Source organism: Anolis carolinensis, chromosome 6, assembly GCF_035594765.1.
Source record: "Anolis carolinensis isolate JA03-04 chromosome 6, rAnoCar3.1.pri, whole genome shotgun sequence".
NCBI lineage: Eukaryota > Metazoa > Chordata > Lepidosauria > Squamata > Dactyloidae > Anolis > Anolis carolinensis.
In genome coordinates, this window is record NC_085846.1 from 74342140 (window position 1) to 74369776 (window position 27637).

A 27637-nucleotide genomic window follows, 5' to 3' on the forward strand; every position below is an offset into this window, starting at 1 on the left:
TGCCCGGAAATAAACTGGCTGTCAGTGGAGCTGCTGCAACAGGGAGGTTGTCCATTCCCTGTCGCCATTCCCAGTTAGCAACCTGGCTACAGCTCTTTGGACACTCTTTGATGGCAGCCCCACGTTGAGTGCATTACAGTAATCCAAATGGGATGTAACTTGAGACATATACAACCGTGGTCAGATCTGGCATCTCTAGGAACAGGCACAGTTAGCACATAAGTTTTAATTGTTCAAAGTCACTCCTGGCCACTGCAGAAGCCAGGTCCTCTAGGTTCAATGCTGAGTCCAGGAATACCCCCAAAGTGCGGACCTGTATCTTCAGGGGGAGTGTAATTCCATTTAGCTCAGCCTTGATTCCTATTTCCTGCTCTGACTTCCAATTGACCATGAGCACCTCTCTATCTTGTCTAGCTTTTCAGTTTGTTTCCCCGCATCCAGTTCATCACTGATGACAGAACTGCTTCCTTGGATTTAGGTAGAATAAATCATAGCATTGGCTGTAATCTGCATATAGATGTCACCACACTCCAAAGCAACTGCATGGAAGACCAAATGGAACTCGGAGGAACCCCACAGGTCAATGTCCAGGGATTTGAACAGGATTCCCACAACACCACCTTCTGGGTGCACCCCTCTAGAAAGGAACTGAGGCACTGTAAAACAGTTCCTCCAAGTCCCATCCCTGCGAGATGGCACAGAAGGATACTATGGTTGATGATATTGAAAGCTGCCATGACGTCCAGGAGAACCAACAGCGACACACTCCCCTGTCCAGTTCTCTGAGTAGATCAGCCACTAAGGCAACCAAAGCTGTCTTTGTTCCATAACTAGGCCTGAATCCAGATTGAAATGGAGCTAGATAATCCATTAATCTTTTGAGAAGAAGAGAAGAAAGTCTAAAGAACTTAAATTTTATATGTTATTTCTGCAGAATATGCAACATTTCTTTAGCATAAGTTATGTTTTTATAATAATGGAAAAGGTTAATTGTCACCATTCTTTTATAAGAATCTGGATTGCTCTACCTAGTTTTGTTTTTCTGTCTTTACATAAAATAGTTCACATTTATTTCAGTGTGAAAATGTTCACATAATGAACCAGATTTAAGCCTGTATCTATTTCCTGTATCTATTTCAAGTTAAAGTCCACTTCATTTAAAAGTCAAATGTTCATTTGCACCTACTTAATTACTTTGGGAAGCTCCTTTGTGATCTATCCTTCATTTCCATTTGCATTACGAAGGCTTATATTTAGTCAATGTAGTTTGGGAGTTTCTCATGTTTTTAAAAATGAGTTTTGCAGATACCATATACTGTAGTACTATTTTCAGATGATTGGTCTATGGAAAATGTCAACACAATATAGTCAATCTTTTGGATCCACAGATTCAACCACCCATGGTTTGAACACACATATACACACACACACACATGCTTCACCCCCCCCCCCCAGCAAACCTTTGTTTTTCCATTTTACTAGACCATTATATATAATGATATTTGAGCATCCATGGGTTTTGGTTTCCAAAGATGTTTGTGGCATTGAAACCAAAAACCAATGGATACCAAGAGCCCGCCATAATAAACAAGTTTCGCTGGTGTTACTTGGATCGTTGTACAGCTTCTGTTGAAATGCCATGTTTGAACACATTGACTTTTCTCAGGCCTTCCTCTTTCATCTCAATTATGCACCTTGAAAAAAATCTCAGTTTTAAAGGGAATTTCTACATCTAAAATGCATTCTATATACTTATTACAAAATAAATTGCCCTCATTATAAGTTGTATAAACAAAGAATTTAAACTGTTAAGATATCAACTAAATGTACAACTCAACAAGTAGGAATAACAAATATATTTATTTTGCAGAGGGAATTCAGATAAATTTAGGTAGTTTGAAAATAAGCAAGAAGGTAAACAAAAAATAGATGTTTTGCAATTCCAAAAATAGCTTTAAATTGTAAAATGAGGATGATTATTTCACAAATAATTTATTTTTTATTTCTCCGAAGAGGTTACTGAAATAATGAGAAAATGTTTGATGGTCTGAACCTTCACATAGAAGGAGTGTGAGGAAATATTTTGTTATGTTTCATTCCCATTACCTTTAACAAGTCTACTCTGACTGAGACCAGGTTGAAATATAGCAACTTTTAATCTGAGAGGTAGGAAAAATGAAAAATTAAAAGTTACTCAATGAAATATCAAATGCAACATTCAGGAGAGGTGAAATAAGCTAATGCCATAGAAGTCATAAAAATAATGGGTTGTGTAAGTTTGCGTTGGACAGAATCATCACACATGCATGATACTAATGGAGTGAAAGGGTTTGTTTTTAAAGAAGGTAGAATGGTATAAGAACTTTGAAGTCAAATAGTAATTTGTCTCCTGCATTTCTTCATTTATTTGCCAGATCTTGTTAGTAGCAAATCATCATCAAAACTGTGGTAAGGTTTGGGGCCTTGTAGAATAACCTAGCTCACCTCTGTTTAACTTTCTTTTGTTATTTTGATAAATCAGCTGGTCAGGGATCTCTTTGTATATTTTAAAGTAGTAAAACTTACCCCTTCCTACACTATTTGCCCCTAGTTAATGTCAGGTGCTTGATCTGTCTTCTCAGTATAATTCATGTCCAAAAAAAAATATTCCGTCTGGTTGTCTATGTTAACCATTTTGGTCTACTAACAAGCATATTTATTTAATATTTTTTGTTATTGTTAGTTTAATTCACATTGTGAAGAAAAGCAAAACACAATTTCCATTAGATTTTACCATTAGTTAAACTTATCATATGAAGTCTTAATAATTATTATTGGACCAGTGGCTCAACTTAGTCATGAGGAATGTTTATAGAAGTCATACTTGTGTCTCTCTAGACAGAGGGAGGCAAACCAATTTGCTTTGATTTCTAAAAAACAATCATTTGGGTAATAGTAGGAGCAAATCACCTTTACTCATAATAAGACCTGTGAGGATAGTAGGATCATCAAGTCAGTTTTTCATATCATGATGGCTCCATCTGAATCTAAAGATCAAATCCATGCAGGAGGCAACAACGATGATACAATGACAGAAGCACCCATGAGATGGAAGGCAGGTAGTTTGAATCACCCCAGATATGCGGGTGCTTTGCAGAAAAAGATGAATGTACCATAAAATTACCTGTCTGGAATTTGTCTGGCTTTTTACCTTTAGATTATTTTCGATAATCTAAAGGTAAAAAGCAAAAAAAGAAAAGTTACAACTGTTTTGAGTTTGACATAAGTCAGTAGAAGAAGGAATGACATCCAGATTTTGGGTTGATCCAGACTGATTCAGGCCCAGATAAAAACAACAGAATAGGAGTCTAAGCAGAATTGAGGCTCCCATGCACATCCAAACTTTTATGTCCATGAGGCAGTCTGTGTGCAGAGAAGAGATAGCAGACACGGTTTCGCTTTTGAACATGTATGAAATATGTTTTAAAATGTTTATTAAATGAAGAGAAAATGTTGCCTTGTTCTATTTCTCCCATTTAAAAAAAATATAAATACAGTCCTAAAGTGGGCGCCTCCCACCCAAATGTGTATCTTTAAAAGTGAAGCTGGAAATGTCAATTCTGTTTTTATTGGATCTGCTTAAATATACAGTGCGCAAAGGTTTCTGTATTGATACAAAACCTTTATTGTACAATACTATGTTTCATATTGAAACATAGTTTACAAGTGCTGCTTTACTGAGATGATACATTTTTGTCTATTTAAAACGCAAGGACTACTACTTCAATGACACTAGATGGCACTCTTCTCTTGTTTAGAAAGGATTTGTGCTATGAATGTGTGCATGAAGATACAACTGAGAAGTTAATAGTGGATAACATTTAAGGAAACTGTGTTTCTTATACTGGCCAAGTAGTAGGTTCCATTGCTGATGTGATTTACTTTAAATGGTTTTGAATGAGTTATGTGGATTACACCATAAATAGAAGTTTGCTTTTCTAATTAATGTTAGAAACTATGTTGCAAGGATTTGGGAATTTAGCAACGTTTTCAATATCTGGATTTAAAAAGTTGGATCAGTTTAACATACAAACTGGAATACGATCAATATGGTATAGGCATTCGACTAATATGTTATAAACTTTTTCATATTTATTCCCAGTATATGTGAATATGGGGTTGGGCCATCTGCAGACTTTAGTATTAAGGATGGTTTCTAGTGATAGTGACTGTGAAAGGCAGGATGAGCAAGAGGATCCTGATTTTTCTTGCTTCCCTACCATGTACCTACAAAATCCATTTGAGGAAGGCTGATGTCACTTCCCCCAGCTGGTTTTTGGGTGGTCTGAGTTTCTGAAAGGTTGGAGAAGAAGTTTTATTCATTCAGTGGAACTTTGGGTTTAGGCCTGAGTTTTATTTATAGCCCCATCTAGAGTGGGCCTATTGAATTAACTGGATTTACATAATTCTGACTTGCTGTTAAACAGTTGATTCTACTCTAGTTAGAACTCCCAGTAAGTCTCAGGCCAGACCATAACCATTAAATGTTACTTATTAGATTTCTCTTGGTATTTCCAGTACAGTAACCTGAAAATCTTCATGTTTCCAGGACCCACTGGTTAAATCTTTCCTGAAGGGATATAAAAACCTACATTCACCTGTGATTTGAACTACTTCTAATGTAACTTGGAGCTACTTCTGTTTCAGCTATCTACACTGCCATATAATAGTTTGGAAGAGCATTATATGGTCATATAACTCATATAATACAGTTTAACTGCATTAAACTGCATTTTGAGTCTACACTTTCAAACTGCATTATATGGCAGGATAGATGGCCCCGCAGAGACTATTCAAGTACATGGTACCATGCTCTCTCCACTTGTTGGATGCCTGCTGGACTCTAGCCTTTTATACTGATAGTTCTTCTTTTTCCAAGAATACACAGAAAATTGGTGTTATTCATCTGTCAAGAAAGGACTTCCTGTCTTACCGCAATAAGTTGTAGCAACCATTAATCTAGCCTATGAATTTGCAGGCAAACAGCCTCCTGTGCAGATTGCGAAGACACTCAACTGGGTGATGGCAGTGTCCACTGCTTTCTTGATAGGGGTCCCTCTGCATGGCATCTGTAAAGCTGCTAACTAGTCATGGCCTCAGATTTTCATTTCTCATCGTGGACTCAGACAGAGGCTTTGTTTGGGAGGGCTGTGCTTTTTTCCTGTGAGACATGGCACTATCTCTTCCTATGGTTGGTCGCTTGCTAGTCCCCAATTTGTTTGAGTCACAGGGACCATGAAGACTATAGACAGGTTGCTCTTGCTATAGTTCTTTGGATGGTCATCTGTGAATTTTCACAATCCCTCCCATCCTTTCCCTGTATTGTTCCCTATCCTTATATTCTTGATTGCTGCATTGCTGTACAGGGAACTGATGGTTTATGCAAGATGTACATTGGTATGGTATATGGGGAGTGGAGGGGTTACCCTCATAATGCTTATGTAAGAACTCTCGGAAGTTTCGGCGCAAGTAACCCATATGAGTGAGTTTACACTCCAAAAAACTACAGTTACAAGCAAAGAACTTATGTTGCTGTGATTTTTTCAGCTGTAAAAAAAATAGCTGTGAGATACAATTTATTATTTGTTCAAATACTAACACCTTTGCTTACTGAGAAGAAATTAGTTGCTGGTTCAGTGAGGAATTGTACTTTTTCTGTGCATTGCACTAACTGATGTTTAGTACACACATTTCATATGACAAAGTATATAGAATAGAACTAGTGCTCTGAAGTTGCCCTTTGACTTTAAAGAAGAGTTCAGGATATGATACTATAGTATTGTGATCTGAGTAATGTTGATTTCCTTCAACTATCAGGTTAAAGTGGTACAATCAAATACTTAAACCCATTTCTGAAAAAAAAATGTACAGTAGTAGTTTTGTGTAGTACATGCTCCCACAATGGTGAAAAAAGGATCATGCTTGAAATGCCAAAAATATTCTTCTGCACGTGGCCTACTTCTCTTAAAAGCAAAGTATTTGTTTTACTTTGTTTTTTTGGGTTTTTTTGTGTGCATTATCTGTAAGTTACACTGCTGCTTTAAATTAATCATCTGTAATAGAAGCCACTTAAGCTCCATTTTGGAAATTGCAAGCTGCTTAGCATAGTGAAAAATAGACACTTAAAGTCAGATTATATGATATGCAAATTCTAATTACTCTTGACAATATTTAAATGCCTGAGACAAGATAGTGGCATATTTTGTGCTGAAGGACAATGATGAGCAGCTCCTTTTCACTGCCACTCAAGAGATGTTAAAATCAGTTGACAGATTCTTACAAATCCAGTTACATGCTGTTAAACAGCGAAAGTAAATACGTAGATGTTTTAGGAACTGAGGCTAGCATGGTTGATCACACATATTACTCCTTTTAGGCCAGATTAGAATAAGACACCATTATGTTAAGTACATCGGTTGCGTTTTCCACAGTAGTGGACACAGAAAGTGTAAATTATGCTTTCTCTGTCTCCTTTGTGGTCTTATAGGAGACAGGTGGTATGAATATTAACTGTAAAGAGATGCATGCTTTCCCTGTAAAAGGGGGTATCCAATGTGAGATTAAAATGCATCCACTAAGTAAGAAGAAAAGAATCCACCTTCTTTGTTCATCTGAGAACTAAAATAATGGAAGATTTACCACATATAATCGTGTACAAATTTAATTTGTAAAAATAAAAAAATAAATATTGGATCTGATTCACTATGCTATGCTTGAAATTGCTCCTAGCCTATAGATATGATGTGTTGGAAGGACAATATTTTCCAAACTGTCCTGCCCCAAGAAAGAACCCTCTTCCAGCTCCGGTAATAAGAATCCATGTGTTTATGTTCCCAAGTCAGTAACATGTTCGTAGGCTTGCCAGTGCTACTGCTATCTCTTGTGATTGTTTTCCTTACAAGTGAAGTATGTCCAGATTCAGTCATGACTCTTGAATTTACTCCACGAAGAAGGGCAAGGAGTAGCAGATATGTAGTAAGGTTATAATAGTCCTTGCTTTTCAGTAAGCCAGAGCTTTGGTGTGTGGGGGGAATATTTGGAAGCAGACTGAGGCATATTATGGCCAGTGAACCTACTTTACATTCTTATCTTGAGAAAAAGTTGACTAGTGTTCATGCATGCTGGTGACAGTCTGTGCAGGGGCACATAGGCATGCATAGTACATATACTGTACATGTGTGTGCATGATCTCTTAAGAATCAGCATACTATGCAGGGAGGCCAGAGGTAGGGGAAAAAAACAAGGTGATTCTAAATTTAGTTATTGGTTGTTGTGTGGAGATTAGTGAATGGGACTTGGGCAGAGTCCTCATTTAAAGGGTTTTTCTTTTTTAACTTGCACTCTGTAGTTATTGGGTGCCTCAGGACTTTCCCAAACCTCACCATTCCCCCTGTTCATATTTCCTTACACTCTTTGTTGCTGAAACCTCCCTCCAGTTTCCCACAATTGTCGTCTATTTATTGGCCTCAGATTGCTTTTGCTCCCTGTGCTGGGTTGCTATTAGAGCAAAAAACTTTTGATTCCAAGGACAGCTTTTGTATGCCAAACTGTGTGCCAAATTGGGAGAGGAGGATGCACACAGCAACATCTTACTCTGTTTAGTGCTCTGAACTTGCATGTTCAATCTGCATGTTTTATTAAACAAAAATACAAAGATAAAGAATATTTGTGACATAATTTCAATTATAGGAATTACTCTCCATCCCATACTTTTTATAGGTCCTTGAAGTACCATTTTGAAGATTAATGTGCATTAGGAAATCTGCTTTTAAGAATAGATAAGTACATACAGAATTTCAGGCTTCATTACAGTTTTGAATGATGTTCACTGATGATAAAATGTGTGTTTTAACAGTAAAACATAGAAGCAATTTCATTGTACACTCTTCTTTGCTACTGCTGTAGCTAACTGTTAACTCGCAAACCACATAGTTTCAGCTCCTTTTTTGGTGTTCACTCAGTGGGAATTGAAAGCATGCCATGTTCCTCAATTCTGCTGTTCTGTGACCCTGTGCTGGTTGTACTAACTGGCTTGGCGGATTAAGTATCCTTGCAAGATAATTGGCTGTAGGGGAGGGCTTTATACTAGTGTACATCTATGTTGGGTTTAATGTTTTAGAGTTGTTATGGACAGTGCAGTATCTTGAGGCTTGCTACACTGTAGTCTTGTACAAGAACGTTCTGTGTTCCACGTCAACATGGAAAGAAAAGTTCTCAACAAAGAGCTGCTACCTGTATGTAAATGTTTATTTCAAAGTAATGTTTACCTTTCAAAATTGCTTGAATAGAGTTGATGGCTATCTTTAAGTGTTTTTATGTGTGTGCTATTCTATCCTTATTTCAAAGGATATATCTGAAACATTTGCTGCCAGCTTCTGTCATGTTGGCATTCAAAAGCAATTACATTTGCATAAAAGGGGATTTCAACTATATAGTTGTAAAATGACTTAATGAGTATTTTAGTTGTAGAATGTGTGCTGTAGTTGAAGACTTTTGATCAAAAACTCCACATAGTATTTATTAACTGACACCTCTTTCCTGAAAAAACTACAGATGTCCTATTGTAACTTAAATGGACAACAAAAATGGTCTAAATATGCCATTAAGCTTTCTCTTTAAGCGTATTCAGTATTTTAATCTTTTTATTAGGATATCTGTACCAAGACCACTAAGATATCTGTTCTAAGACATTAATTACATGGTGACCTGAATGCTTTGTGAAACTACAATGTTAAGCCCTGTAGGGATATGTAATTGAAACTGAGGGTGACTGAAGACAATTGGAGACACTTCCTTATGTTTCAGTTTCTTAGAAATAGTATAATACATTCAGTAAATATCATTGGATGCTGAATATTAAATTTTTAAATATAGCTTCTTGAAAGCAGAGATACACATAATGCCAGTGGTCTGTATAACAATATCATTAGAATCTCTCCTCTTCACACATTCAATTCCTTGTTTTTGTCTTTCTAAGGAGTCGTTATCTTGCCATGGTGTATATAGTTGTTGCTACCGTGGATACTGATTTAATCTGATTTAAAGCTAATCTTCACCCTTCTTAGCATTAAAACAGACTGTGTTGATACCACACCACTGTTGGTCGTATGAGGATATTGGTCTTAAATTTCAGACTTGTGAGCATGTTAGTAGTCTGTATGAATCTGTATTTATTTAAGCAAATAGTTGTAGCATAGTAGAAAATAAAGAAACTTATTTTTCTAAAGGTCAGTCTATAATTGTAATTTTGGAAAAAATGGCACCCAAGCTTTTGAAATAAACACTAGTTTGTAATATATTCATGGTTCAAAAATAATACTTAATACCATAAGCTACACTCTAGAGAAATCCTGGTTAATAGGCACTTAAATGTGAGGTTTTGAATTAAGTGAAATGTGACTTTTCAAATGCTAGCTTTCCTTTCCCAACAAAAATATAACTGCAGTTTTGTTGATAATGAATATAGAAACTGGATGAGGGTATAATTTCCTTTTCTTTAGAGACTTGTGGCTTACCTTCTGCAGTATTGGTAGAAAGTTAGACATTGGTGTTCCAGTATTCTGTTGGTATGTTTAGGTTTGTTTTAGTTCCTTGTGTCTGTGAGTGTGTTGTCACAGTCATTTTGGTTTTTAGTGCATTCAGTTTGGTAATTGCACCCCATTATTTTATGGCAGTAGGAACCAAAAAGGTTATTAGAAACTCGATTGCTGTCACAGTAATATCTGAGAACTGTATTAGCTGATGAAATAGTCTCTCCAAATGAACTGTGCTTTGAGGAAACAACTTATAACACTCCAGTTTGGAAGGACTATATGCAGTAAAATAATTGGCAGGCAGTCCCAGAGTTACAAACATCTGACTTACATATAACTTGTAGTTGTAAACTTTTGGTTACAAACAGGGATGAGACAACTGGAAATGAGAGGAAATCTATCTCAAGGAACGGAAATTCACTCTGGTAAGTGTTATCCTGGGAAAAAAGAGGTCTCCATTGAAGTTTTGTCACCAATCCTTGTTTTCAGCACAACCCAAAATTTTCAAAATCAAGTTGTCACAGGGAAAGAAAGTCAGGTGAAATCTTGTTAACAGGGGCACAGATAGCCAAACAAACATTAGAGGAGTGTTAACTCTTTTCTATGCTATCCCAAATCTAAAATAATTGGCTGGAATTACACTTAAAATGTATTTGTTCCAATGTACATACAAGTTCAACTTAAGAACCAACCTACAAAACCTATCTTTTTCATAACTCAAGGACTGCCTATATTTTGTTGTGTGTCTTCAAGCCTGTGGTGGCTCAATGGGTTAAACCCTTGTGCTGGCAGGACTGCTGCGGGTCAGCGATTTGAATCCTTTGAGAGCAGTTGAACACCCACTGTGAGCTTCAGCTCCCCATGCGGGAGCATGAGAGAGGCCTCCCACAAGGATGGTAAAACATCAAAACACCTGGGCATCCCCTGGGCAATGTTCTTGCAGATGGCCAGTTCTCTCATACCAGAAGCGACTTGCAGTTTCCCAAGTCGCTTTTGACACAAAAAAGTCCTTTCTGACTTACGATGACCTCTCACATGGTTTCTTGGGGAAACATGCTTATCAGAACTGTGCCTTTGCCTTTCTCCGATGCTGAGAGAATATGACTTGCCCAAGGTATTTTTTTTATGTCAGGAGCAACCTGAGTTGCTTCTGGAGTGAGAGAATTGGCCGTCTGCAAGGACGTTGCCCAGGGGACGCCCGGATGTTTTGATGTTTTACCATCCTTATGGGAGGCTTCTCTCATGTCCCCGCATTGAGCTGGAGCTGATAGAGGGAGCTCATCCGCGCTCTCCCCGGGTGGGATTCGAACCTGGCAGCCTTCAGGTCAGCAACCCAACCTTCAAGTCACAAGGCTTTTATCCCCTAGGCCACTGGAGGCTTCTCTTGCCCAAGGTCACCTAGTGGGTTTTCATGGCAAAGTAGGGGTTCAAACCCTGGCCTCCAGAGTTGAAGTCCAGTGCTCAAACTGTGCCATCATGCCTGCAATTCAGTTTGGGAGGACTATATACAATATAACATAATGGAGTTACTTGAATTTATCTTCATCTCTTAAAATTGTTTTCAAATCACAGTAGCAGAGTCCTGATTTAGAACAGGCTCGGGGTATGGGGCGAATAGGCGGCATATTTAAAGAAACTTTCTTTCGTACTATTATCAGGACAAAATTCACTTCCAGATATCTTTCCTACTAAGCAGTTTTAGAAATGGTTTCCATTTGGTCTTGCAGGGACAAGGAGGAAAACTACATTCTTTCTTTCACCTCTTGTTGAGCCATGCCCTGCTCTCAAGCAGTTGAGGGGCAGTGGCGGCTTAGACAGAGGTGCATTAACCTAGCTTTCTGATAATATTCTACCCTTATTTTAAGATAGCGTTTGGGTAGCCATTTTAATAGCTGGTTGCTATTTGCATAGCTGATTAAACCCTCTGGCAGATTGATGGATCTAAACTCATCTAAGGACATAGGATTGAGGGTTTTTTAAAAAAATGGTTATCACTTGTTTACTAAAATATATTTGTATTCAGATGTTGTATTGAAGACATTCTGCAATCTCACTTTAATATGCATATTGTTTTGAGGGGGCTAAGAGAAAAAGGCAGAGATGGACAAAACCTATTTAACCCAATTCTGAATTAGGTGGATATTTTAAAAAATCATTCTTGTTATAATTCTAATCTAAATGCCTAGTCCTTTCCTGACACCTCAATAATAGCTACATATTTGCAAGTAAGATAGAAAAAAATATTTCTGGCTTTTGAAATGATGCTCAGCGATGTTCCATGCTAGTGGAGTAGAGAAAGAGTTCCTATCCAATCCAATGTTTTAAAATGATATGCTCATATATATATTCATAAGAAACTTCAGATTCAGATCTTCTATCACTTTAGTTAATTCAAGATAATTACTTGTAATTATTTAGTTCTCCCATTCAACCAACAGGATTACATCAGCTGTAATATTATGTAGTATGATCATGCTTCATGTTTCCCTTTCTTGCTACCAGGGACTTGTAAAATGGGAAGCTCTAATATTAATTATATTATATAATTATATTATATCCTATCACATGTTTGCTTGTCATGGGAAAGATACAGGTATGCTGTTCTTGATAGTTGCTATGTCTTTCTTGTAGTTTGTAACTCCCCTAAGAGACTAAGTTGCTAGGTAAGAAAGTAAATACATTTTTGTTAGTCTACATAGTATGAAATTAGTATTGAAGTGAATCTGTTTGGAATTATTTATTTGGGCCAACCTCTCTTCATTGAGTCCTTTCAGATAATTTTTTTTTTATTTAGCAATATGTCCTCACTGACAAGGTCCATAATTACCAGTATCTTTTGTTAGAGATACTTACTGTACATACTCATGTATAAGTTGAGGGCAGATTTTTAGGTTTAATCTCAAGGTTGAGGGTTCTTCTACGGAGAAAGCAAAGCACCGGTTCTTTCAAGGGAGGCATTAAAAGATCTATTGCCACTTCTGTAATTTTCCTGTCAGGGCATTCAAAAATGCCAGAAGCAGTATCATGGCATAGAACAGTGATTCTCAAAAGTGTGCTTCATGGAGCCCTTGGGGCTCCATGAAGCATACTGAGGGGCTCCGCAGTTTCCTATTATTTATTTATTTATGATATTGATACCCCACCCTTCTCCCCCCCGAAGAGGATTTAGAGCGGCTTACAGAATACACAAATACGGCAAACTTTCAATGCCAATCATGCACTTAACAAGGACAAACAAACACAAACAGAGGTAAAGTCGGTTGTTCCCATCTAATTTCTGGCATCTTGGAGGCTGTGCTTGACTCTGGCCTATGGAGGGGGTGCTGTTGCTCCATCTTCCATGCCAAGGAGCTTCCTCTGTTCGATCAATGCCCGCAGAGGCGGTCCAACCATAAGGCGAAATAGGCACTTGCCTGTGGCGCCATCGTCCCGGGGGCGCCATCGTCCTGGGAGGAGGGCACCACTCTCCACCTCCTTCTCTTTCGGGCCTTCCAGCGGCCGTGCTGGGCCTCCCGGTGCCCATGCTGGGTCTTCCGGCCGGCGCGGACCCACCTTCACACCACGCGAGCCCACCTTTGGGGCCTTCAGAGATTGTGAGGTCTGTGGGAACTTGGAAGCTAGGTATGTGGAGTTTATATATCTATAGAAGGTCCAGAGTGGGAGAAAGAACTTTTCTTTGAAGCAGGCATGAATGTTGTAATTAATCACCTTGATTAGCATTTAATGGCCCTGTGGCTTCAAGGCCTGGCTTCTTCTTGCCTGGGAGAATCTTTTTTTGGGAGGAGTTAGCTGTCCCTGATTGTTTACTGTCTGGATTTTTTTCTGTTTTCAGAGTGTTGTTCTTTATTTATTGTCCTGATTTTAGAGTTTTTTTTTATACTGAGGGCTGTCTGGGTTATCTAAGTCCACACTGCCCTATATCCCTGTTCAATGTTTAGTGCTAAATTCGCAAATATAGTAATTCCTACATAACATTACCATGTATTGAACTGCTTTTTCTATTTATTTATTGTAAAACATGATGTTTTGGTGCTTAATTTGTAAAATCATAATGTAATTTGATGTTTTATAGGCTTTTCCTTTATCCTTCCTTATTATCCAACATTTTCGCTTATCCAACGCTTTTATTTTTCAGTGATTGGTTTGGGGGGAGGGGGGGCGCCAAAATTCTGTTCGCCTACACTTGAAAAATACCTAGGGCTGGCTCTGAATGCCTGTAAGGGGACTTTTATTCCCTCCCTGCTAAAAGCGGTACCTATTTATCTACTCACATTTTTGCTTTCAACCTGCTAGGTTGGCAGGTGAGTTAGGACTAACGGCAGGTGCTCACCCCAACCCAGGATCAAACTGCTGACCTTTCAATCTGCAGGAATTTTCTGCAACACAGCAGTTTAGCCTGCTGTGCTAAACCCACCCCCTCCTCCTTCTTCCTCCAAACTTTACCTCCTCTTTAGTGCTCCTCCCCACCTCCCTCACCACCAAAAGCCTTTCCCTCATTTCCCTTGCCACCAAAAGCCTTTTTCTCTCAGCCCTATTGCACCAAAAGCCTTCTCCCTCTTTTTTTTTTAAATAATTCACATTAACACTCTCCATCCATCTGCCACTGGCCCAGGCCATTTGTCAAATTTTAAAATGCAATGCGTCAAAAAGTTTGTCCATGATTGACATTAAGTCCAGTCGTGTCCAATTCTGGGCGTTGGTGCTCATCTCCATTTCTAAGCCGAAGAGCCGGCATTGTCCGTAGACACCTTGGGGCTCCATTAGAAACCTTTGCTTCAGAAAGGGCTCCGCAGCTGAAAAAGTTTGAGAACCCCTGTCATAGATAATAGATGTGGTTGGTGCTTTTTTTTAGGACAAAGCTCTTGATTTTTGCCACTCTGCTCAGATGATTTTTTTTTTACTAAAATGTCTTCAGTGTATGAAGTAATACCTTTGTGAAAACTTGATTATATAATGTGATTATTTCTTTTATTCCTATAGGGGAGAATTGTCCTTTATGATATTACTTTGTTGTATAATGGATTGCCCTATGTTTTGGATATAGGCTGTGGTGATACAGGTCCTAGCTGTATTGCATCTGGGTTACTCCAGTGTGTTCCAAAGCTGCTTTGAAAAGTGTCTAGAAATTACAAAATGCTGTATCAAAGCTATAAGGAGGGACTACATTTTGGGAACCTGTGATGCTAACATTGAAACAGCTGTGATGGCTTCCATTATGTTTCAAATTCAACGTATTGATCTTAAACATTCGCGGCTTTAGATCAAGATATTTAAAAGACCAGCTTCTCCTTTATTACAGTAGAGTCTCACTTATCCAACATAAATCGGCCGGCAGAACGTTGGATAAGCAAATATGTTGGATAATAAGGAGGGATTAAGGAAAAGCCTATTAAACATCAAATTAGGTTATGATTTTACAAATTAAGCACCAAAACATCATGTTATACAACAAATTTGACAGAAAAAGTAGTTCAATATGAAATCATGCTATGTAGTAATTACTGTATTTACGAATTTAGCACCAGTTTATTGAAAACATTGTCTACAAAAATGGGTTGGATAAGTGAGTGTTGGATAAGTGAGACTCTACTGTACTTTGCATTCCTTCTGATTTATTTGGTAGAAGTCCTCTTTTACTATAGGTGTAGTGACGCAAATATGGGAAGGGTGGGTGGCATTGGAGGGATATGAGTTTTAAAGGCCATTTTAATGTATTTGTTGTATTTTTATTCTGTTTTTACCACACTGTTATTATTTAATTGTTTTTGACTTTTGTATTGCTCTTTTTAAATTGTTTAGTGTGGATAGTTAGCCACCTTGAGTCCCCATGGAGAGAAAGGCAAGATATAAAGATAATAATAATAATTAGGATAAGAAAAAGTGCACGCGGTAAGGTCCTACTTTTTACTTCTGTTGTCTGAAGAGATGTGCAGTTTGATTCTCATTAACAAGTTGATGCGTCATTGTCTGAAATTTCCATTTTCAGAATACATTCATGCTATGAGTGAATTCAATGAATAGTATTGTCTTGTCACAATACTGATTTTAGTACTTACTTTTTACTGTCTTGACTTTCCCTTTATCTTCAGGGATTGGTATTATGCATTAGCTACTTTGAACTCATCTGAACTAAAATGGGATATAAAACCTGCTAGCCATGTTTACCAAATATGCTTTACAGCAGATTTTTAAAAATCAGGTTTTTAATATTTAATATACTGTAGTGGATTTTATTTAGGCAGATACTGCGAGCTAAGTAGTGACTAATGTCTAAGGGTTTGAGTCTTACCACTACCATGCACTAAACAACCATAGGCAAGGCATTCTCTCACAGTCTACAGTCTAATCTACAATGTAGGAATATTGACCTATATTGCAGTGTGTTGAATGCTGCAATTCTTAAGGCAATATACATTCAATTAAAAAGCGCCAGAGTGAAAAATTAGACTCACCGTTAATATTGAAATGAGTCTATATTGTTGAGTAGTGTATTGCAATATAATTTTTTGTGTTTTTATTCAAAATAGGGTTGCATTTAAAGTTGCAAATCTGCACTAGGAGTGTTAACTCCTGTGTTAAGATAAAGCAAACCTGAAGCGGAATTTATAATCTGCCATAAAATATGTGGTCCAGCAAACACTCCCCTCCCTGAGAACTCTTCTACATATGTAAGTGGTTTGTTGTAAACATGGGGATGCACAATAATGTAATTTCTAAACAATATCTAGATTGATGCTCTGAAAGTAGAATGAAATAGAGAAACATTGCCTTGCAATTTTGACATATTTTCCTAGTATATGAGATTTTGTAACCATGTGAAATTGTACAAATGATTTTTGAATGTTCAGAGTGAGTTTGAAAAGGCAATATTTGACGTTTATGGTGAGATTCAGCATCTTTTAAAATGTGTAGTGCGTGTCAGCATTTAAAATGTATTTATTGGCCTTTTATATCTTAGTTCCAGGGTGGCATACAATAAAAATACTTTCATAAAGATGTAATTTATATCTGCTGAATATGCCATGGCTGGAAAAGACAGATTTCTGAATGCCTTCTCCTTGAGAGAATTAGGATTACAAGAGGAGGGAATAGTTCATCTGTGGTTAATCTCTTTCTTAGTATCTTCGGTTTAAGTGTTATCTAGAGCATTTGACTCCTGCAAAATGCTTTCATTTTCTAAGTATTAAAGGAGTTTATTCCATATTAATTAAAATAATATTAAAACAAATATACAAATGTTCAAAATGATATGTGAAATCTTTATAGCGTGAGATGTGGTTATCTTTTTCTTCTTCCTGTTATCCTCTTTCTTGCTTTAAATATTCCAAAACATAATTGGGAGTTGTAGTTGTGGTCAAGATTGTGTAACTCCTAGAAGAGATGCCCAGTCATTTCTCAAATCAAATTGAAGCTGTGTTGTAGATACAAATTCAAATGCAAAGGCTGGGTAAGCCATTGTAGCAGAGAGTTCTGCAAACTTGCTACTGTAGTAACGTTATCTGAATGCAGCAGAAGTTTAGAGAGAATGATTTTTGCCTGCTGTTGAAAATCAGTTCAGAGTAGCTTTCCAAAAGTGTTCTTGAAACATGGATGGAAATTAGGTTTTTCAATACCAAGACCCCAAGTTGTACAAGGTTATCAAAAAACCAGCATATCTAATTGTGGTTGGGAACACAACAACAATTAGAATAGTCCTTCAAGCACTTAAAAGTGAGCCCCATAACACACAGTAAACTACATATGAAATTAAAGGCATCTTATAATATTCCATGGGAACCTGACATGGGTTTTCCAAAGACAAAAAGTAGACTATGCTGCCAAGAGAACTTTGAAATAGATCTTTGGAGACTGACCTTTGACTTGTGGCTTAGAAAAAGAAACACAGGGTCATCATAAGTCAACAGATACATGAACTTAAAAGACTGGCTACAATATTGGAATTTGAGATGGGCAGAACTTAAAATGGAAAGAACTGAAAATGGCAACACTGTGGTTGCATCAAGTATGTCAACTGACCAGTATTAAGCAAAATTATATTAGCTTTAAGTCCAGATATTCCAAACAAAGTGGTTTTAATATAACAGATAGGTTAGTTCGTAATTTTAAAAAGATATGTGTGATTAGGGATTTATATTGCAACATTCAATCAAGTTCGCAGGGTAGCTTACAAAAAATCAGTTAGAAACAATTACAACCACCCTATAAAATAATTAAAATGTTTAGAGAAGCATAAGCACAGGTAGTTGAGATAAAACAGATGCTACTGTAGAATATTCCTAATATCTTTTAGAAAAGGTGTAAAGACTTTCCTGTTTGGAAAAGGCTTTAACTGATTTCAGCACTTTATGGTCGTAGGAGAATTTTAATTCTGTTTTAAACTTTTTATTGTTTATAATGCTATGGGTCATTCGTGGATCTTTTATTATTTGTTTTAGCTAATGATCTTATCCTACTATGTATATTTTATAATATTGTGAGCCGCTTTGGGTCTGCCTGGAGAAAGGCAGCATAAAAGTCTCCTACTGCGATTTTTAATGCTGCAGTGGTGTTGAAGGAAGGGTAAACCTCCTTTGGGAAAAGATTCTTGAGTTGTGTAACATGTATCACTAGCTATCCCCTGCATCTATAGTGTCAGAGTTACCTGAAGAAAGACCTCTGAGATAGCAGGAACATTATAAATAAGAAGTTTAGTTCCAACCTTTTAAAACCCAACCAATACTTTGAATGGAAATTGCAAATAAAGAAGGAGCTTATGCAATTGGTGGAGCAGCAGTTTAAAGCCTGATCCCAGCTAATTACAACTATTATGAAATTAAATTTCTTAAAAGTTTTCAAAGGCAGTCTTATATATAATTTAACCTGCATGTTAAAAGTTAATGGTATCACTCATAAAATTTAGCAGGTGAATGAACTTTTATAATAAAACACCAAACAGAATACAGTAGAGTCTCACTTATCCAACCCTCGCTTATCCAACGTTCTGGATCATCCAACACACTTTTGTAGTCAATGTTTTCAATACATCGTGATATTTTGGTGCTAAATTCGTAAATACAGTAATTACTACATAGCATTACTGCGTATTGAACTACTTTTTCTGTCAAATTTGTTGTCTAACATGATGTTTTGGTGCTTAATTTGTAAAATCATAACCTAATTTGATGTTTAATAGGCTTTTCCTTAGTCTCTCCTTATTATTCAACATATTCGCTTATCCAACGTTCTGCCAGCCCGTTTGCGTTGGATAAGCGAGACTCTACTGTATTAACACTCTTTTATTTTATGGGAAAGAATTATTTTAAAAGCATTACTCGGTTCTTAGAATTAATGTGTTCTACAGTCACCTAAATGACTGTATGATTTAGTTAGTCATTGATCAGGTTTCAATTATGTTAACTTCAATATTAACTTAAATGCCAAACAATACATTGAATCAGTACAGTAGAGTCTCACTTATCCAACATTCGCTTATTCAGTGCAATCTGCCTCGCACCCGAATCCACAGCTATTTCTCTAGGTGGCAAGAACTGAACTTTTTACGGATTTAATTTTCGACAGTGTTGTTACTGTAAGTTCATTTGATGGAATTCTATCTTTATTTGTAGTCAATTTATTAGTAGTCAGTATTTTTGTAGTCAATATTTTCAATACATTGTGATGTTCAATACATTGTGAAATACAGTAATTACTACATAACATTACCGTGTATTGAACTGTTTTTTCTGTCGATCTGTTGTAAAACATGATGTTTTGGTGCTTAATTTGTAAAATCATAATGTAATTTGATGTTTAATAGGCTTTTCCTTAATCCCTCCTTATTATCCAACATTTTTGCTTATCCAACATTCTGCCGGCCCGTTTATGTTGGATAAGTGAGACTCTACTGTAGATCATTTCCCCAAAATTATACATATGTATTCATATTGGATGTTTCATGATAAAAAATACCACTATCATGCCCACTCCTTCACAATTGTTGAAGAGTTCCTTTCTATGTCTTCTTGAATGTGGCATGATTGGCCAGGATGTGAGACACCTTTGTATTTTCAATAATATCTTATGTGAGAGTTGTTTAGCTTTTACTGTTTCTGCCGATGAATTAATTTTTTCCTATTCAGCTAGCATTTGTTTAGTTGGGCAGATTTGTAAACATTTCTCTATGTTTATGTTGTTCATTTTTATTTTATCTGTGTATATTGTAAGCTATAAATGACTTGGAGGGTGGGCTATATGGTTTCTTAAATAAAATTTGAAAAGGGATTTTGTCTCTACACAGGAATAACTTCTATCATTTGTTAGGTTAAGAGTCATTTAAGTCCAAACATCTTTCAAGATGAAATAGTTGACACTAGATTATAGCTAAAAATCTCTATTCTCAACCATCTGAGATGTACAGGTCAGTAGTCACAAGTGTATTTTAAATAATTCTCTTTTGCTTTAGTGAAAGCTTGTATGATATTGGTCACCACAGTTAAATGAAAGCATAATAAACCACTTGCAGAGTAATATGGTTGAGCCACAAAAAATAGCTTTTATCATTTAAACCTTGAGTATGATCTTACAAGGAAGTGCTCATGTTTGAGTGCATATTGTCAATCCTCAAAAAGTGACAGTGAAAGAACTGGTGGAGACTAGAACAGAATCAAGCTAGAAGGGAAATTAACAGAAATAAATCTTACAGTTATTTCCAGTATGCAGAGTTGCTAAATGTCAAGGATTCCATCTGAAATGTAACACAAACTAGATTACTGAAAACACTGTGTGTGTGTGAGTGTGCACGCGTGCCTTTAAGTCAGCTGTATTTATGGTGAGCACATGAACTGTACAGGGTTTTCTTAAGCAAGGAGCACTCAGGACTGCTTCTTTCAACTCCTTCCTTTCGAGCTATAACCTGTCACCTAGTATTACCTGGAGGTTTCCAATCAAAATACTGTCAGGGTTGACCCTTGTTATCCTCTAATATCAGACATGATCTGGTGCTTAGGTAACATTGAAAATATTCAATTTGTGATTATCTCACCTCAGTTGTTCTAATCCGCTTTATCATGATCATGTTATTTTTTACCATCAGCATACAGATGTTTCAACATATTTAGCAGGGCATCTTTATTGATTAATAATATTGTTTGGTTAAGGCAGTGTTTTAGTAATACATGATAGTATCTTTTAGATGGCTATTTTTCAGATATAGAAATGAGGCAGAACAACAGAAGATGAATGTCTTTATATTGTGCAAAACCAGCAACATAAGGCTTATTAATATACATATTAGTAATTATAAGCCTGGGTCTCAAAAGTTCTGTTTGTAGTAGTAGTAGAACTGTTTTATTTTATTTTAGATAATAGATTGTAGTATTAAGTTAAGATTTTTACATTTTCCAAATCTAATACATTTTACCACCTTGTTAAATTTCAGATATATAACCCCCCTCCCCAAAGGAATGAGATCCAACAATTGATACGTAAGACAGAAATATCTTTTAGTGGTTATTCTTGGAATAGTCCCTGCATATTGAATACATTGCAATGTAAGAGTAGGGTTTACAAGGGCATGCCTTTCTGTAATCTAATCTTTATAGACTTTCTCCTGCCTTACGTGTAAGCTGGCAAAGGCCCTATGTTTCATATCAGTGACTTAAAGACTGTAAATTTTAGTGACAATATAAACAACATCCTAAACTTGAGCTAATTTTATGCATAGTAGTTGTTTTACTATTTTTTCTGATAGACATCCACATCAACAGTAATCAAAACCACATCAACCGTAATCAAATCATATGTTGGATTATATACCTACCAAACTTAGAAATACACACACACATGTCAAAACTTATTGAACTATACAACTGATATATAATTAAATATTTGCATATTTGCTGGCCCCAAGTCCTCGTGTTGTACAAGTCCTGAATAGCACTTTATAGTCGGTCATTCCACTGTTGAACTCTGGGTCTCCATAACTGGCCAATCAGGGGAGTTTTGTTACCAGTTTTTACTTTTTTATTGTATGTTATGCATTTTTTGTTTTCCATTTGTATTATTTTATATTGTTGTATGGTTTTATTATGTGTATTGCATTGTATTGTATTGCTTTTATCATGTTGGGAACTGCCCTGAGTCCCTTGAGAAGATAGGGTGGTATATAAATAAAGTTTTATTATTACATTATTGTTTTTGCAGCTCCTGTCTAAAAGGAAGCTTAAATAGACATTGTTTGCCTACACACTGCATAGTTTCAGTTAATTTACCAATTTCATAATTTGCTAACATTTCTAATACTGTACCATGTAATTGAGAACCCCTGGTGCAGCAAGTTAAACCGCTGAGCTGCTGAACTTGCTGACCGAAAGGTTGGTGGTTTGAATCCGGAGAGCAGCGTGAGCTCCTGCTGTTAGCCTCAGCTTCTGCCAACCTAGCAGTTCGAAAACATTCAAATGTGAGTAGATCAATAGTTATCGCTCTGACAGGAAGATAACGGCACTCCATGCAGTCATGCCGGCCACATGACCTTGGAGGTGCCTATGGAGAATGTCGGCTCTTTGGCTTAGAAATGGTGATGATCACCAACCTCCAGAGTCAGATAAGACTAGACTTAATGTCAGGGGAAACCTTTAATTATTACCATGTAATTATCATAGGTTCTCCATCTGCCTCCGCCAAGCTTTGCTTCTTGTCCAAAATACATTATGGAAATCTTGTGTCCTCAGTGGGGAGAGAAGAGGGAAGAAAAGGCTGGTGAGAGTCCCTTTCTCCATCCCAGTTGCTAAGCTATAGCCTTTGAGGGAGTGAAGAGCAGCTCCATTGTGCCTAGACCTTGGCATGTTCCAGGTGCCATTGTGTGAAGCCTCTGAGTATGAAAGAGAGCATCTGGGAACTGCTGAACTTATTTTCCACCCATCTATTTTCTCTTTGTGTTGTGTCTTTTTAGATCATGATTGTGAAATATTTGTTGATGTGAAAAATATTTAATATTGTTTTGATATGTTTGTTTTGTTTTTGATATGTGAAATACTAATTTGTAGACCAGACTCTTATAATGTTAAGAGTTCCTAAATAAGGAAGATGCTATCTGTTTGGATGGAGTCTGCAATTATTTTCAGCATTTTCTTAGAATCATTATTCTCTGCTACTAGTGTGGGTTCATATATCCCAAAGTATATGTGGCCATTGCCACAATTTTGCTGAAACATGAGACTACATCTGGATGATCAGATCTCTGTTTATCATCTCATAAGCAAAGCGGACATATACATCTCATCTCTGGTTTGAGTGGCCAATAGCCATACATATCACTCTTTCTCTATATCATTGGGCAGTGAGTATATACACTAACACACTGAACTGTCCTGAGATCATTTGATAAGGTGTAGATTATAAATATTTTAGTTCATAAATAAAGTTACCTGTCCTCCATGACACTTGCCAGGAAGCCAGAATTAGCCATAGTGAAATGGTGAATTGTGGCTAACGTGGAAGCCAGGATATAGAGACTAAGTTCAATTCATGGCTTTATATTCAGGCTTTTTGTAAGTTATTAATATAGCAGGAATATGTGGTTAATAGTGGCTTCCTATCATGTTTGCTCCCTCAGAGAAAGGAAGGTACAATGCAGCTGTATCTAGATGTTCAATACTTGTATAATGTGTATATTTTAGCTCTGCCACTCTCAAGCTGATGCCCTTTAGATACATTGGCGCAGCATCAGACAACATGACACTGCTGACTAGGGATGATGACTGGCTTAACTTATTAAGCTGGTCTCTGATTTTTGAAAACTGAACTGATGCATGTTGTCTCCATGATAGAAGAAAGGATTGGATAGAAATGTAATAAATAAATCTTTTAATTATTTCTGAAACTTTCATATATTACATTTGAGACTGTCAGTTTATAGCAATCAATCTTAACATTGCCAAGTTGAGAGGACAACACTCTAATGTGAACCCATGTACTAGTTAAAATATTAGCATAATTAAATCTGACTTTGTCTGTGAATATGATCTTACTACAACATTTATTAACATTAAAATGGATGTCCTTGTCATTTTGTATCTTACTTTCAAACGGACTCTCATTTCGTACCACAGTATTTTGTTTATTGAAAAGAAATTCAGTTGCTTTCGAGAAAGGTTTGCAATATGTGATTCCATGACAGATCGCCTAATGGAGGAGAGCTTTATCTTTTATAGATAAGACTGCATTCCATTCTAAGGCAAAATGCAGCCTGTATCAAATAATGTAGCAATAGAAGCAGATAATGTGAACAAACAGTTCATTTAGTGCACATTTTACAAAGTACAAGGGAACAAGCCCTGCTCTGAGAAGCCTGCTGTCTAAAATATGATATGGGAAAACTCACAGTGAAAAGGGGCATTAGGACTGTGCTGAATAAGAAAAATGCACATCTATTTTCATTTTGCTTGGTTGCAGCAGTGTATGTGGATTAAAAGTGATACCTTTACTAAAAAGTTGGCATTTGAAGCAACAAAGAAACGTTCACATTTTTCCACTGTTAATTTAACCAGCTATACCTATTGGTAAATATACCTCCCCAAAAGCTTGATATTGTTGCATTGAGATCTTTGATTAAGGGGGTAATGTCAAATTGCATTCAATGCTGTTTATTTAAAGCTTTCCTTGGAAAATCCTTTTGTTTAAATTCTTACCTTCCCCCCGGAGCGGTACCTATTGATCTATTCACATTGGCATGTTTTCAAACTGCTAGGTTAGCAGGAGCTGGAGCTAACAGCGGCCGCTCCCACCGCTCCTGGGGTTTGAACCTGGGACCTTTCGGTCTCCAGCTCAGTGCTTTAACACACTTCGCCACCGGGGTTCCATGCAGTCATGCCGGCCACATGACCTTGGAGGTGTCTACGGACAACGCCGGCTCTTTGGCTTAGAAATGGAGATGAGCACCAACCCCCCAGAGTCAGACATGACTGGACTTAACGTCAGGGGAAACCTTTACCTTTACTTTTACCTTAAATTCTTATAAACATTAAATTATAACTAATTTATATTCTAGTAAAGAGAAAGGAAGGCAATGAAAATAGCACACTGATTTTAACATGATGTAACTTATCCAGTTACTGTGAACAAATCTTGCCAGTTTCCCCTTCATTAATAGCCTTAGGGTCAACATCAATAAAAAATTACTTGAAGATAACAACAAAATAATGCTTGAATTGCTGTAACTATGCATACTTTATTCTTCATGAGTCACTGTAAAAACAACTTACATTGACTGAACTAGTATTGTATTGGAGATAATAATACAGTAGAGACTCACTTATCCAACACTTGCTTATCCAACATTCTGGATTATCGAACGCATTTTTGTAGTCAATGTTTTCAATACATCGTGATATTTTGGTGCTAAATTCGTAAATACAGTAATTACTACATAGCATTACTGTGTATTGAACTACTTTTTCTGCTAAATTTGTTGTATAACATGATGTTTTTGTGCTTAATTTGTAAAATCATAGGCTAATTTGATGTTTAATAGGCTTTTCCTTAATCCCTCCTTATTATCCAACATATTTGCTTATCCAACATTCTGCCGGCCCGTTTATGTTGGATAAGTGAGAGACTACTGTATTTTGATCAGCTTTGGTGTTTTACTAGCATTATATCCAGAGTAATAAAACCACAACTTTGTTACTGCCAATGTTATTGCTTTCCCTGCCAGCTCTATAAAGTGCTGTGAGGTCAAGAGACAATCCTCTGCTCTTTTCTTTACCTCCAGGTTTGGAGTATGAAGGGAATTCTGCAGAATGTAAATACAAGTTAATCCCCCCCAAATATAGCTCTTGTCAAGCCCTGAAAAAGGTCACTAGTTCCTCCTCTGTCTCATGAGGACAAAGGCACTCAAAAACACTCCTTCTGTGGATACATAGAAACAAGCTGACACATGTCTTCCTGACCTCAAGATACAAGTCAAGGAAGGAAGAGAGAGTCTTGTTATGGTTGTATGTTTGTGTCCAGCAAGCAAGCTTGTGACTGAACAAATGAAAGAAAGCTCAACTCTACCCTCTCAGGGCTTGAAGGAAGCCTCATGTAGATTATACTCACAATGCAGTGACCCAAACAATTGTGTTAGCAGTATGGAGCAGAGTTAGCTTGTGTTATTCTGACCCCCTCTTGTGTGTTCCTTGATGATGGTAGGGATTTTAATTCTCTTCTCTCTCCAACCCCGAAAGAGAGTTGATGAGAGATTCTGTTGATGCCTTCAATCTTCCATTGAGACTATGGCTAATGCAAGGTTTAAAATAGCTATTTTTAAAAACACACTGCCCAGACTTTCTTGTGCAACTCTTCCCCATTGTACTTTTTAATTCTTTGCAATGCTATGCTTTTGTCAATTAACTTTAGTTTTTAGAAAGAGACATACCTACAGGTTAACTCTTTAAAAGGTGGAAGCTAAACAGAAAACATCAATATAAAATTAAGTTGAGTAGTCTATTCTACCAAAATATATTGATAATTAATAAGTTATAAACATTAATATTTTAATTTTTTGTTCCTCAGAAGATTATTTTTCATATTATATACACTGTAATGTCCCCTTTAGATTGAAGCCTAAATCTGTTGAAGATCTACATAGGTATTTTGTTTTGAATTGAAGTTTCAAACTTCGCTTTGAATCATACCTGTTTGCTTTTCTTCTTATACAAGAGTCCCTGTAATTCTTGGGTACTGGCCACTCAAGTCACACAAGCAATATGAAATTTTGATACTGTTCCATTTTCCAGGCAGAGGCCAAAAGGGGGCCTAGTCGCCTCGCAATTTAAAGTGTTCTTGGAAGAAATTAATTATCTACATCCATCACAGTCTGACTTCAGAACAGGTCATGGAGCCGAGACAGCCTTGGCCTCCTTAGTTTATGATCTACACAGGGAACTTGATGGGGGAGTGTGTCCCTGATGGTTCTCTTGGACCTCACAGCAGCCTTCAATACCATAAACCATGGTATCCTTCTGGAGCATCTCGCGGCAATGGGACTTGGAGGTACAGTACTATCAAACAGTACCTGGAGAGTCACTCCCAGACGGTGTTGTTGGGGAACACCTGCTTGGCCTCATGGCCTTTTTCCTGTGGGGTCTGGCAGGGTTTAGTATTGTCTCCCATGTTGTTTAATATCTACCTGAAGCCGCTGGGAAAGATCATCCAGAGTTTTGGAGTTCGATGCCATCTGTATGCAGATGATGTCCAACTCCATCACTCTTTCCCACCTACTGCTAAGGAGGCTGTCCAGATTCTGAACTGGTGCCTGGCAGCTGTGGCAATCTGGATAAGGGCAAAAAAATTGAAATTGAATTCAGACAAGACAGAGGTACTCCTGGTCAGTCAAAAGGTTGAACAGGGTATAGGGCTACAGCCTGTGCTGGATGGAGTTACACACTCCCTGAAATCACAGGTATGCATCTTGAGAGTCTTCCTGGATTCATCATTGAGCCTCAAGCCCCAGGTTTTGGCAGTGACCAGGGGAGCTTTTGCACAATTAAAACTTGTGCATCAACTGCACCCTTCGCTTGAGAAGCCAGACTTGGCCATGGTTGTCCATGCTCTTGTAACATCTCAAATAGCCTACTGCAACACACACTACATGGGGTTGCCTTTGAAGACTGTTCAGAAGCTCCAAATAGTCCAATGGGTGGCAGCCAGATTGCTCACCTGAGCGGCGTACAGGGAACATACAACCCCCCTGTTGTGTCAGTTCCACTGGCTGCCAATCTGATTTTTATGACTTGTTTTTATTGATTGATCTGTTTTATTGCTTTGTTTTTATATTGTTGATGTCCGGGCTTGGCCCCATGTAATCCACCCCGAGTCCCTTCGGGAAGATGGGGTGGGGTATAAAAATAAAATAATAATAATAATAATAATTATTATTATTATTACCGAGCAAAATTCAAAGTGATGCCTTTAGCCTATAAAGCCCTAAACGGTTCTGGCCCAACTAACCTGTCTAAACATTTCTCCCCCTATGAACCAGCCCAGATGTAAGATCTTTTGAGGGGGGACCTGCTCTCAGTTCCACCCCCTTCACAGATGCTGTTGGT

The 27637-nt window shown here is 37.2% G+C and overlaps 1 protein-coding gene across 8 annotated transcripts in view; it reads left to right on the plus strand.

Moving 5' to 3' along the window:
• The window catches only part of slc4a7 (solute carrier family 4 member 7), a 93363-nt gene that overhangs the window by 7932 nt on the left and 57794 nt on the right, over nt 1-27637 (plus strand). The window contains exon 1 of one of the 8 annotated variants that reach the window (XM_062958026.1): nt 7395-8273. The exons of the other annotated variants lie outside the window; for them this stretch is intronic. Within the exon in view, the coding sequence (XP_062814096.1) occupies nt 8238-8273 (36 nt within the window). The 5' untranslated portion in view covers nt 7395-8237. Of the gene's footprint in view, nt 1-7394; nt 8274-27637 lie in introns of those variants that run through there. 8 annotated transcript variants of the gene reach the window in all.